The sequence below is a fragment of the Canis aureus genome, chromosome 1, assembly GCF_053574225.1.
Source record: "Canis aureus isolate CA01 chromosome 1, VMU_Caureus_v.1.0, whole genome shotgun sequence".
Taxonomy (NCBI): domain Eukaryota; kingdom Metazoa; phylum Chordata; class Mammalia; order Carnivora; family Canidae; genus Canis; species Canis aureus.
The window spans coordinates 40247676-40261935 of NC_135611.1; the positions used below are offsets into that span (position 1 = coordinate 40247676).

The window sequence follows — 14260 nt, forward strand, 5'->3', positions numbered from 1 at the left end:
TTTGAGGGAGTCAGGCATTCAAGTCATTCATTTTTAGGAACTTTGTTTCTTATGGAAACTTCTAGTGTTTTAGAAACAGTTGTTTGAGCTGTCTTTGATACCTGGAGAACATCTCTGCCGTTTGATGGAATTTCTCATATACCTCCTGGGAGGACACATTCACAGGATGAGGTGATGAGAACCTTCTGCAGCTAGGTATACTGACTGCATTAGGTAGGAATACTTCTGGATATTTCTCTAGACTTAGGCTGTTGTTTATCTGAATTCTTTCATACACATTCTCCTTACTAAGTCAGATATAGATCTCACTTCCTCTTTCTGTGTCTTCTCAGTGGAGTGCAGTACAACAATTAAGATCAAACAAATTGTTAATCATTTTCACCTGTCAAGGTTTCCTGAAAATAACCCAAGCAAGAGCATGCCATGTGTTTGTGTTGATGTGTCTTACACACAAAAATTGGGCCTGTTGTCCTTTTACTATAGACAGCTAGCCCATTAGGGTACAGTCATTGTGGACATTAAGTGGGTGATAAATCAGTAGACTACAAAGTGAAAGGAATGCCTGATACCCCAGGATGGAAGAAGGAAAAAAAGCCCTATAGGCCCAAACCCACTTATTTGTTATGTTTGGGTAAGTTTCCCCATTTGAACTGTCTCTGTGTTAAATTCTACTTCAACCTTTTTTTTTTTAAACATTTATTTATTTATATATTTAGTCTCTACACCCAACTTAGAGCTTGAACTCCCGACCTCGAGATCAAGAGTCACATGCTCTTCTGATAGAGTCAGCCAGGTGCTCCCTGCTTCTTTTTATTCCAAGTTCCTAAAAAAAGCACCTTCATCTACTTCAACTGGGACATTTACCTTATTCCTGAAGCTACCGTTCTCTTGGTAGCCTTGTGTTTACAATATTGTCCTTATGTTGTGTGAGAAAGGCTGGTTGTCTTCACTTTTTTGCAAAGATGGTTTCCCCTGACTGATAAGTATTATGTCCTTGGAGGGGAGACTTTGAATAGACTACACACATCCCTGCCCCCGATGGGCTCAAATGTGTTGCCAGGTGGGTGCCTGGGTGGTGGGGTCAGTGCTCGGACTGTGATGTCAGTACCCGGGCTCTGCAAAAGCCCATAGGAAGGCTTTTCAGATGCTCAGCAGATGCCCAAGCATGCTCTGCAAAAAACCAGTCTTCTGCCTTTTCTGCAGTTTAACAGGGGGCGTGACCCTGAGCAAATTACTGGATTTCTAGGCTTCTGTTTCCTCCTCTGTAAGCAAGGATAATTATAATCCACCCTGGAGATGTGAATTAGATGAAAACCTGGAAAGCACTTAGCAGAGTACCTGCTATATAAAAGGAACTCAGGGGCCTTTAGTTTCCATCCTAACCCCTCTGAGTCTTTATTCATCAGGAAACAATAATCATGCACTCTGAAAAACACACAAGCAAGTAAGTGGCTATTCGTAAAGACAGATCAAGCTTCCAAAGCAAGTTAGACTGAAAAGATCAAGGGAAGTCAATAATCAAGACAAAGTGGAGAATAGTGTAGTGGTTCTCAAAGTCTGGTTCCAGGACTTGCAGCATCAGTACCACTTGGGTGCTTGTGAGATGCAAATTCTCAGAGACACTGAATCTGAACCTCTGGGATTGGACCCAGGCCATCTGTGTTTTAACAAGCTCTCCAGGTAATTTTGATGCACATGGAGGTTTGAGAACCATGGTCTAAACTCAACAGAGACTGGGTGAGGGATAGTGATGCATGTTTGTACCTGCTGCAGCTGTGTTTGAGCACAGTAACATCAACAAAATCCCACCAAACTGGCAATTAATTACCCATTTTCCTTTGGTACAATTATCAAAATAGAGCTATATGTAGGATGCTTATTTTCAGTGAGTTTGCATTAAATTCACTTTGGTTTTAAAACCACTGATTCATCAACTTTCTTCTTTTTTTTCTCTCTAGGAAATTCCACATACTTGGATGATCATGGACCACCTCCTAGTAAGGTAAGGTCTTTGCTCATGATATAAATCCCCCTTTTCTTTTCTCAGTTCCTACAGCCTCCAACAACCCCAACCAGAGCCCTCCCGGCCCTGAATTGTTTACAGGAAAATAGTAGATGATAGATGTCAAGTTCATTTTTGACTTACAGGGAGGAGAAAAAGGAAGCATGTGAAGATAGCCAAAGTGGTGACGGAGGAAGGGCCATTATCTTATCCGTAGTTGTAGCTGTGCCAGGCATTAGAGCCTTAGGCTGACTTCAGATCTTTGGCAGTTTCTTTTTTTTTTTTTTTTTTAAGATTGTATTTATTTATTCATGAGAGAGAGAGAGAGGCAGAGACACAGGCAGAGGGAGAAGCAGGCTCCATGCAGGGACCCTGATGTGGGAATCGATTCCGGGACTCCAGGATCACACCCTAGGCCGAAGGCAGGTGCTAAACTGCTGAGCCACCTAGGGATCCCCTATCTTTGGCAGTTTCATCCTGTTTGCTGCCCCATTTGTCCTCTCTGCATCCATACTGATGCATGATCTGATGCCTACAACCTGGCCTCTGGATACCTCTGGGTCTAGGGGCCAGATTTGTCTCTGCCCCTTTCTCCCTGGCCCACTTTAGTTGGGATACTCCATCCAAGGCTCAACCCATTAGAACCAGCCTTCTCTTTCAATGCCCTCTTAAGGGTGCCCTGACCTGGCCTGTGACTTGTTTTCCTATAAGCAGTTTTGGCCTGATTTTTAAGGGTCAGAATAGTCCAGTGACACGTTAGTGTGGTTCTCCGCCACTATTTACTTTCTTGAACTCAATGAACGCCAAATGTCAATATACCAAAAAATGAGAAAAATAAAGACAGTTTTGGATCACTTAAGATGATGACCTGCAAAAGACAGTTTTAAGTACCTAGTAAGGAGATAATCACCCACTAACCTTAGAGCCGGGAAGTTTACCCCAAAGTCAGTTTTTGAGCTTATGGGATTTGAAGAAGTACTCTACTATTTTTAAGACTATGAGCTTTGGAATAAGGTTTTTCTGGGTGCATCACCAGCTCTGCTACTTTCATTGTATGACATTGGACAAATTACTTAATATTATAAGCATCAGTTTTCTGATTTGCAAAGTGGGATTAGCAACACTACCCACAGTATAGGACATCTAAAAGGATCGAATGAGCTGATACATAATATTCAGCACCTGGCATGCAGTAAGCATTAAATAAACAGTGGCTTGTGTTAACTAGACTGGAGGAACATTAAGATTATTGATGAATGGTCCAGTAGTATTTTTCACAGTTGTGACCGGCTCTACCACTTGGCTCACTGCATATATAATGGGTGCTTGTCATGCTGTGGGCACCAGGAATACAAATATGAAACCAAACGGGAACAACAGAACAAAATCACCCCTACCCTGAAGGAGCAAAGGAATGTGGAGGTTAGATACCATCCAAGGATAAGAACCGTGTCTAGCTCATTTTGGCATCCTCACATCCTTGCAGTAGCACATTGTGACTATTCATTAAATTTCACTCAATTGGACCATGGAATCCAGAGCTGGAATCTGAATTAGGTCTCCTGGCTCCCAGCCCAGGTTCCTTCCACTCAGCCACTGTTCTCAAGCTTGAGCTTGTATCAGGGTTTCCTGGTGTCTTATTGAAACATGGATTACTGGGCCCAGACCCCTGAGAGTCTGATTCTGTAGGCAGAGGGTAGGACCTGAGAACTTGCATTTTTAACAAGCTCCCAAGTGATTTTGATGGTGCTGATCTCGGGATCATGTTTGTGAAACACTGCTTTAAAGGCCATTAATGTAAAGAAAACAATATCTCTGGACATTTTCTGTTTTTTTTTTTCTGCTAGCCTAAAGAGAGTGGTATGGCTTACTATAAAAAGGCTTCTTACTTTTTAAAATATTTTATTTATTCATTTGAAAGAGAAAAAGAGCACAAGCAGGGAAGGGGTAGAGGGAGAGGTAAAAGCAGACTTCCCACTGAGCAGGGAGCCCGACGGGGGGCTCCATCCCAGGACCCTAAGATCAGGACCTGAGCTGAAGGCAAATTAACCGACTGAGCCACCCAGGCACCCCATGACTACTTATTAATATAATGATGACTTGCTATTGTAACTCTTCTTACAGTGAAAACAAATTTTCCTTGGTTGGTAATCTGCCTGGGAGAAAGAATGAGTGTGGGTGGGGGAGAAGAATGGTATGGGTGGCCTGCTAGGTTCCTGCATCACTAACCGTACTCTCCCAAGTGGGAAGAGGTGAACCCTCCCCATGCTCTCGGCTCTATAGGAAAAGGGAGTCAGGGTGGCTCTTTGGGACCCATCAGCTGTTTCTTTCAATGGCATGTTGGGACATTATTTTGGGTTTCAGGTTTGATAAATGGGGTTTTATCTAGTTAGGAAACCCAGGCCTACTTTATCTAAACTTACCTTTATGAACTCAATCCTTGGTGATTGACTTGGGACTACCTCCTTAGTCTGCCTCAAGTTTCTTGCTGAGTTGGCCATCTTGCCTGCCTGTTTCTTTGCTAGTATCCTTGGTGCCTGGATTCTATGTTTGCTGGACTCTCTCCCCTTGATTGGGACTACTTCCTTAGTGGGCCTCGAGTCCTTGTTCTTGCTGAGTTGGCCATCCTGCCTGCCTGTTTCTTTGCTAGTATCCTTGGTGCCTGGATTCTGTGTTTGCTGGACTCTCTCCCCTTACCCCTGTGGAGCTTGCCCTGGCTCTGCCTTTTCCCACCACTGTGGTCTGGTCTCCACCTGTCCCTCTTCCTCCATTCCCAGCCAGAGCTCCCTGTGGCACACAGGAACGATCAGGTCATAGCAGATCATTTTAGACCACTTTCAGACTAAATCTATTTTTATCAATTCTATTCCAAGTTCGAAACTGTGAATATAATCTCCGTCAACCAGCAGAAGTTTATATGAGACAGATTCTTTTACTATAACTGTATTTTCATTATCTAGGAGTGGAGTAGCAGAACACTCTTTTGACTTTCTAAGCAGTAGTCAAAATAAGAAGAATATAAAAGTGAGTAAAAATAATGTTGGTACATTAACATCTTTTCATCCATGCTTATTACTTCTGCCAGGGTAGAAATGAATCCCAGAAGTGATAAAGTCAGACTTCCAGATAAAAGTCCATTGATTGTCCCCCTGAAGTGGGACCTTGGTTAGTTAGATCTGTAGACTGCTGGGGTCTCCAGGGACATGGTGGCATCCAGAAGAGACAGACTCACAAATGTGTGGCCTCTAGAATGAACCCCCAGCCTGGCACAGGAAAGCAAGACCAAGTGCAGACCCACCATTTTCATATTTGTTTAACATTCAGAAATAACTTTGGATGCCAAGACTGCAAGAGCTGTGATCTAGATAAAATAAGGTTTTTAAACCCTGAAAATGTTCTGAGGTTTACAGGCAAGTTCTCATTTTATTAAAAGTTCATTCCACAAGTTTCACATTCCACAAGTAATAGCCATTTAGGGAATGGGGTGTGTGCCACACAGCACACAGAGCCCAGGGCTTCCTTCTCGCCAGTATTTTCATAAAAAAGAACCCAAATGCCTCTGATTTTTTTTAACTTGTTTATAAAATCCACTGTAACCTCTCAACTCACCTCAGTTTTTAAGTTGAAGTCATTATTTAAAGGCAGATGTTAATATTTTCTTTTGTTAACCACATTTTACTACCATTTTGTGTGCACATAGAACACATGGCTGAAGGTTCGAGCCCTGCAAAGAATGAACATGTAAATCTCTATTGGATAAATTGGAAAGATATTCTTGAGAACAAAACCAGGCATACAACAGCCAAGATAGTGTGGTCACACTTCTTATAAAGTTGTGTTTATAGGAATGTGTGTGCAGAGAAAAGCCTAGGTAGATAATAATGTTTTCTCTAGATGGTGAGATTTTAAGAGATTTTTACTCTTTTCTTTTGCTTTTTCGTGTATTTTTTGAGTTCATTAAAGTAATGCCTGCTCAACCTAAGGATTGGAATGGAAGGGGGAAAGAAAGGGAAAAGTCTTTTTTTAAAAAATTTTTTTTTCATTTATTTATGATAGTCACAGAGAGAGAGAGAGAGAGGCAGAGACATAGGCAGAGGGAGAAGCAGGCTCCATGCACCAGGAGCCTGACGTGGGATTCGATCCCGGGTCTCCAGGATCGTGCCCTGGGCCAAAGGCAGGCGCTAAACCGCTGCGCCACCCAGGGATCCCGGGAAAAGTCTTTATGCAAGAGAAGATGAGGGTTGGGCTGGAGAGCCAGTGGTGCTCTGGCCTCTGCAGCAGCATCTGCAGTTTCATTGACGCCCCACAGCAGCCTAACCTCTGAAGATTGACATCTTCTCCTCCTGCTTCACTTGGCCTGGACTATGGGTCCCCGACTCGGGCAGGCAGCTGGTGATGGCAATGATCAATTCTGGTGGTAACAAACAGGATGTAGTAATTGTTTCACCTATGTTGGGTGAACATCATCCCAAACCTGATAGATAAGAAGAGCTGATCTAAGCACCTCCAGGAAAATAAAACCACTATCCATAGCAGATGTCTGTCATTTCCTATGTGGCAAGCACTCTACTAAGCGCTTTGCATGGGAGTTTAGTCTCAGTAAAACCTCATGAAAGAAGAAGTCATTTTTTAAATTGAAGTATAGTTGGCATACAATATTATATTAGTTTCAGATGTACAGTCTGGTGATTTGAATGTATATATGTTATGCAATGCTCACCATAAGTGTAGTTACCTTCTGTCACCATGGAGAGTTATTACAATATTACTGACTTATATTCTCTCTGCTGAATTTTACATGTCCATGACTTATTTATTTTATAGCTGGAAGTTTATACTTCTTAATCCCCTTCACTGATTTCACCCTTGCCTCCACCCTCTCCCTCTGGCAAGTACTAGTTTATTCTCTGTATTTAGAGTCTGTTTTTGTTTTGTTTGTTTAATTATTTTGTTTTTAGATTCTACATCTAAGTAGCATTAAATAGTATCTGTCTTTGTCTGACCTATTTCACTTAGCATAATATCCTCTATATCCATCCATATTGTCACACATATCAAGATTTTATTCTTTTTTATGGCTGAGTAATATCCCAGTGTGTGTGTGTGTGTGTGTGTGTGTGTGTGTACAAATATATATCACCTCTTCTTTATTTATCTGTATATGGACACAGGTTGCTTCCATATCTTGGCTGCAATGCTATAATTGTAAATAATGCTGCAATGAACATAGGGGTACATATACTTTTTCAAATTAGTTTTTGTTTTCTTTGAATAAATACCCAGAGGGGGTTGCTGGTCATATATTTCTATTTTTAATATTTTAATAATTTATATTTTAATTTTTGGGTCCATACATACTGTCTTCTGTAGTGGCTGCACCAATTAATATTCCTACCAACAATGCAAAAATATTAACCTTGTTTCCACATCCTTAACAACACTTGCTGTTTCTTGTCTTTTTGATTCTAGACATTCTGACTGGTGTGAAGTGGTATAGTGGCTTTGATTTGTGTTTCCCTGATGATTAGTGATGTTGAGCATTTTTTCATGTCTGTTGGCCATCTGTATGTCTTCTTTGGAAAATGTCTATTCAAGCCCTCTGCCCATTTTTAAATTGGATTCTTTCTTTTCTTTTCTTTTCTTTTCTTTTCTTTTCTTTTCTTTCTTTCTTTCTTTCTTTCTTTCTTTCTTTCTTTCTTTCTTTCTTTCTTTCTTTCTTTCTTTCTTTCTTTCTTTCTTTCTTTCTTTCTTTCTTTCTTTCTTTCTTTCTTTCTTTCTTTCTTTCTTTCTTTCTTTCCTTTCTTTCTTTCTTTCTTTCTTTCTTTCTTTCTTTCTTTCTTTCTTTCTTTCTTTGATGTTGAGTTGTATGAGTTCTCTATATGCTTTTGATATTAACCCCTTATTAGATATATCATTTGTAAGTATCTTCACTCATTCACTAGGTTGTCTTTTTATTTTATTGAGGTTTTTCTTTTTTGGCCGTGCAAAAGATTTTTAGTTTGTTATAGTGCCAGTTAATTTTTGCTTTTGCTGCCCTTGCCTGAGAAGACAAATCCCCCCCCAAAATATTGCTAATGCTAATGCCTGGGAATCTACTTCCTATGTCTTCTTGTCTTCTTTTAGAAGTCTATGGTTTCAAGTCTTATATTTAGGTCTTTAATCCAATCTTGAGTGTATTTTTGTGTGTGGTGTAAAAAAGTGGTCTTTTATTCTTTTGCATATAGCTGTCCAGTTTTCCCAGCACCATTTATTGAAGAGATGTCTTTTCTCCAATGTGTATTCTTGTCTCCTGTGTTGTAGATTAACTGACCATGTAATAGTGGGTTTATTTCAGGGGTCTCTATTCTATTTCACTGATCTGTGTGTCTGTTTTTATGCCAGTACCATACTGTTTTGATTACTATAGTTTTATAGGATAGTTTGAGATCCAGGAGTATGATGCCTCCACTTTGTTCTTTCTCAAGATTACTTTAGCTATTCAGGGTCTTTTGTGGTTCTACATAAATTTTAGGATTATTTGTTCTAGTTCTTTTGGTATTTTGGTAGGGATTGCTTTGGGTAGTGTGGGCATTTTAACAATATTAATTCTTCTAATCCATGAGCATGGTATATTTTCCCTTCAATTTCTTTCATCTTCAGTTTCATTCATTGATGTCCTTACTTTCAGAGTACAAGTCTTTTACCTCCTTGGTTAACTGTATTCCTTTGTATTTGACTATTTTGCTATAATTGTAAATGGAATTGTTTTTTAATTTCTCTTTTTGTATGTTCATTCTTAGTATATAGAAACATAACAGCATTCTGTATAGTAATTTGTACCCTGTAGCTTTACTGAGTTTATTAGTTTTAGTAGTGTTTTGTTGGAGATTTGGAGCTTTCTATGTATATTATCATGTCACCTGAAAATAGTGAAACTTAGTGAGACTTCCTCCTTACCAATTTGGATGCTAAACTTTTATGTCTTTTCCTTGTCTGATTGCTGTGGCTAGGACTTCCAATACTGTGTTGAATAAAATTGGTGATAGTAGGCAACCTTGTCTTGTTCCTGATCTTAGAGGAAAAGCTTGTAGCTTTTCATGTTGAATATGATATTAGTTGTGAATTTGTTATATATACATTTTTTATGTTGTGGTGTCCCTCTATACCCACTTTGTTGAGAGTTTTTATCATGAACAGATGTTGAATTTTGTCAAATGCTTTTTCTGCATCTATTGCAATGATCATATGATTTTTATTTTTCTTTTTGTTAATGTGGTATATTCCATTGATTGAGTTGTAGATATTGAGCCATGCTTGCATGAGTGGAATAAATCCCACTTGATCATGGTGATCACTTGGTCCTTTTAATAAGTTGCCGAATTTGGTTTGCTAATATTTTGTTGAGGAATTTTCATCTATGTTCATCAGGGTTATTGGCCTGTAATTTTTTTCTTGTAGTGTCTTTGTCTGGTTTTGGTATCAGGGTAATGCTGCCCTACAGAATAAGTTTGGAAGCATTCCTTCTTCATCAATTTTTTTGGAGTAGTTTGAGACAGGTATTGACTCCTCTTCAAATGTTTGATAGAATTTACTTTTGAAGCATCTTGTCTTGGACTTTTGCTTGTTGGGTTTTTTGATTTCTGACTCAATTTCATTACTAGTAACTGGTCTGTTCAGATTTTCTATTTCTTTCTGATTCAGTCTTGGAAGACTGTATGTTTTAAGAATTTATCTGTTTCTTTGAAGTCCAATTTGATGGCATATAATTTTTTTATGGTAGTCTCTTATAATCCTTTGGGGCTTTCTTGTTTTGTTTAAACTCAATTTGCCAAAGTATAGTACAAAATTAGCTTCAGATGTAGTTTTCAATAATTCATCATTTTTGTATAACTCATCATTTATCAGTGCTCATTACATCACATGCCCTCCTTTTTAATGCTCATCACCCAGGTATCCTATCCCCCCACCCACATCCCCTTGAGCAACTCTCAGTTTGTTTCCCAGAGTTAAAAGTCTCTCATGGTTTGTCTTCCTCTCTGATTTTTTCCCCGGTTTCCCCTCCTTCTCTTGTATCTTGCACTATTCTTGCACTATTTCTTAATATTCCACATATGAGTGGAACCAGATAATTGTCTTGTACTATTTCTTAATATTTCACATATGAGTGGAACCAGATGATAATTGTCTTTCTCTAATTGACTTATTTCACTTATCATAATACCCTCCAGTTCCATCCACATCTATGTAAATGGTAGGGATTATTACTCTTTTCTGATGGCTGAGTAATATTCCATATACCACATCTTCTTTATCTATTTATCTGTCGAAGGCCACCTCAGCTCCTTCTGGAGTTTGGCTATTGTGGACATTGCTTTGTATTTCTCTGTGTTGATTGTTACTTCTCCTTTTTGATTTCTGATTTTATTTATTTGAGTTCACTCCTTTTTCTTGTTGAGTTTGGCTAAAGGTTTTTAAATTTTGTTTATCTATTCAAAGAACCAGCTCTTAGTTTTCAATGATCTTTTCTATTGTTTTTTGTTTTTTTTTTTTTAGTTTTCTTAGTCTCTATTTCCACTCTAATTTTATTATCTTCTTACTTCTACTAATTTGGGTCTCTGTCTTCTTTTTCTAGTTCCTTTATGGCTAAGGTTAGACTGTTCATTTGAGATTTTTCTTATTTCTCAAGTTAGGCCTGTATTGCTATAAACTTCCCCTTTAGAACTGCTTTTGCTGTGTCCCAAAGATTTTGGAATGTTATGTTTCCATTATCATTTGTCTCAAGGTATTTTTTGACTCCCAAGAGAGGAAGTAATTTTTTAATCCTTATTTTGCAGATGGGGGAACTAGTTCATAGAGAGGCTGAATAACTTGCCAAGGTCATGCACACTAAGTATCGAACTTGTGATTCTAACCCAGGGCTATGTAGCTCCAGGGTCTATTCTAACCATTTCAAGATTACCTGTTTAAGTAGAAATATGATAATTTTTAGACTTATTTCTAGAATTGTACTCTTTCATGTAGTTATTTGGTAGCCTAACTAATAAATAAAAGGTTTTAACTCTCAGTATACCAGAAAAAAAATAGTCCTCACCATTTACTATCTGAGCCCAATGGACCCTTTAGACATTATTTTATAATCCAGTGATATTTAATTTCTACCTTATCCTTTTTTTCTAGTCACTTTTGTATGCATACCTACCTTCAGCATTTATCCATTTACAAACTGCATATATAATACATTTTGGTGTACAACTATCATAAAGGGTGAAAGAACACTGTCCCACATTCATTTAGCTAAATGGGATGGTCCAGGTTCTTGTTGCAAAATATTGTTTGACAAAGTCCTTCCTCTTGATGGCTAACTGCATGAGAACACTATATATGTAGTATATAGTATATAGTATATATATATACACACACACACACACATATATACATATATATGTATGTATGTATGTAATTAATTTAAAAAAATTTTTAAATATAAAATTTATCCTTAGAAATATATTGTTCCCTCATCAACTATTGAATTTGAGAGAATTAATCCAGATATCATCATCTGAAGGCTCAGAGTCTCCTGTTTCCCTTTCATGATCAATATCATCATCATCCTTCAGAGTCTCGAGTGCTGCTGTCTAACTCTAGCATTCATCTCTGGTTCCTCCAATGTTTGTGAAACCTGTCTCTGTTTTCTTCTCTTTGTCATTATAGGAAGGAATAAAGATTTTAAACTTTCCACTCTAATGAAAATTAAAAGCAAACTACAAAGATGGTGTCTTCAGTCTTCTATCTTTTGGAAAGATGATGAAATTCTTGGGCAACACAGTAAAATATAAAGGGCAATGCAGTAATGATGATGTATTTCCCCAGTGGATTACTCTTCTTGGCCTACCCTGTTCAGGACAGTAGCCATTAGGCTCATGTTGCTATTTAAATTAAATTAATTAAAAATTTTTAAAAATTCAGTTTCTCACTTGTGCTAACTACATGTCAAACTCTTTGCAGGTATATGTGGCTAGTGGCTACTGTATTGGGCAGCACAGAATAGAACATTCTGGTAATCACTAAACAGCAGTGTAGTTAAAGCCATTCCATCATTCTTCCATTTTTCTACTACTTTAGTCTTTTTAAAGCATATTTGAGAATAATTGATGCATAATTGGTAGGTAATTATTCTAGGATGGTGAAAAAGCAGTGTCTAAAGATAGAAAAAAAATAAGATCATTAAGATCCCATAGTGGATCTTAAATTTTTTAGAGAGGCTGGTAGACTCTATTATATAGTAATTATATTATATCTCTTATTATAATTATGATTATATAATTATAATAATATGGACCTATTTGACAATAACTGCAGGAAGAATGAGTTTTATTCTCTTTATTGAAAAATAATGTATATTTTCCTGGGAACATTCTAAGAAAAAATGAAGTCAAGAAATATTCATATACAGGGGTGCCAAGGTGATACAGTCAGTTAAGCATCCAACTCCTGATCTGGGCTCAGGTCATAATCTCAGGGTTGCAAGATTGAGCCCCACAACAGGCTCAGCACTCAGCATAGAACCTGCTTGTGCTTCTCCCTCTGTTCCTCCCCCTGCTCGCTTGCTCTCTCTCTTAAATAAATCCATGAAGTCTTTAAAAAGAGAGAAATGTTAATACAGATAGTTAGAACCATTCAAAAAAAAAAAAAAAAACCCCAAACCTAAAAAACTAAAATTGGGCATAGTGGGTCGTGGTAATACAGAAGGTTATGATGTATTGCTGATGCCTGCATTGCATTTGTATATAAAAGTATTTTGATATATAAGATAATACTTACATACTATCTTTTAATATAAAATAATGTGCTAGCCAGTATTAGTACTCAAAATTCTATTTAAAAATTGTTTCATTAGAAGAGGTTATACAATTTTTTATGCTGAGCAAGCAATCTTCAAATGAATGAGAACTAGTGATGTTAATTGAAATGACATTTGTATAATACCTAGTGGTGTCTGGCAGTGAACAATTGCACAGTAAAGGTTAGTCCTTTTTTACCTCCCAACCCACCCAGAAGCTAATTTCCCTTTAATATCAATTAATTTTTGAGTGCCTACTTTATGTAAGGGATCAGGAAGACAAAAAATAGTTGAAGATAATTTCTGCCATCTAATACTTTACAATCTACTTGCATCTCAAGGTTTCAAAGAATCAAAAAACTATGGGAGCATAAAGTTCTGTGATAGAGATAATCTTGAGTGTAAATGACCCTATACATACAACCATTCAAGCATTATTCATCCACTAAATTTGTGTTGGGCTCTGTGCTGGGCTGTAAGACTGCAGAAGGCATAGAACCTTCCCTCAAGGATCTGAGACTATAGTGGGAAGGACAAGCGAGCATCTCATATAGGCCTGATCTGATACATTAAGTAGGTCACTAGATGCTGTGATAGAATGAGCACAGGAGACTCCACCTGACTTCTGCAGGTGAGAGTCCTGAAGGTTGCATAGGATGACCTACCCAGGTCGAAGAGTTTGGGATGGAGGGGTTGAGAAGAGGTAGGCCTCCCTACTGAGGTTTGAGGAGTGGTGAGTGGAAGATGAAGACAGGTACTGCTTTGAGAAGCTTGGCTTTAAGCGGAAAGAGAAAAAAACCAATAGCGTAGGAGATGGTGACCATGGCAACATAATTGTGTAGTAGAGAAATTGAATAGTAGGAAAGGAGTGACAAGTCACAGATTCAATTCTGAATGGGGTTATGGATTAAATTGTGGTCCCCCAAAGCTGAAGTCCTGACCACCAGAATCTGTGAACGCAGTCCTATGTGGGAATAGGCTCTTTGCTGATATAATAGTCAAGATATGGTAGTGGATGAGGATGGGCCCTAAATCCAGGATGACTGATATCCCTATAAGAAGAGGGAAGTTTGGACACAGAAACAGAGACACACAGGGAGAATGGTCTGTGAGGATGGAGGCAGAGATTGGAGTTACGCTGCCACAAGCCAAGGGCACCTAGGGTTGCTGGCAACCACAAGACTCCAGGAAAGAAGCATGGAGCAGATTGTCCCTCTGAGCCCCCCATGAAGGAACTAACCCTACTGACACTTTGACTTCAAACTTCTGGCCTCTTGAACTGTGAGAGAATGAATTTCTCTTGATTTAAGCCACCTAGTCTGTGATACTTTGAAAGCCCTAGAAAGCAATTTAACTGGGTTGAGTTTAGTATCTTCAATTACCAGGATAGCATGGAATGTTATGCCCTGTTAAGCATTGTTTGGTTTGATTTAACAAAC

General features: G+C 38.3%; 1 protein-coding gene across 2 annotated transcripts in view; it reads left to right on the forward strand.

The window, feature by feature from the left end:
- UST (uronyl 2-sulfotransferase) overlaps window positions 1–14260 on the forward strand; it is a 304369-nt gene that overhangs the window by 115339 nt on the left and 174770 nt on the right. For both annotated transcript variants that reach the window (XM_077896447.1, XM_077896449.1), the window contains exon 2: window positions 1959–2002. In XM_077896447.1, the coding sequence (XP_077752573.1) occupies window positions 1959–2002 (44 nt within the window). The remainder of the gene's footprint in view (window positions 1–1958; window positions 2003–14260) is intronic.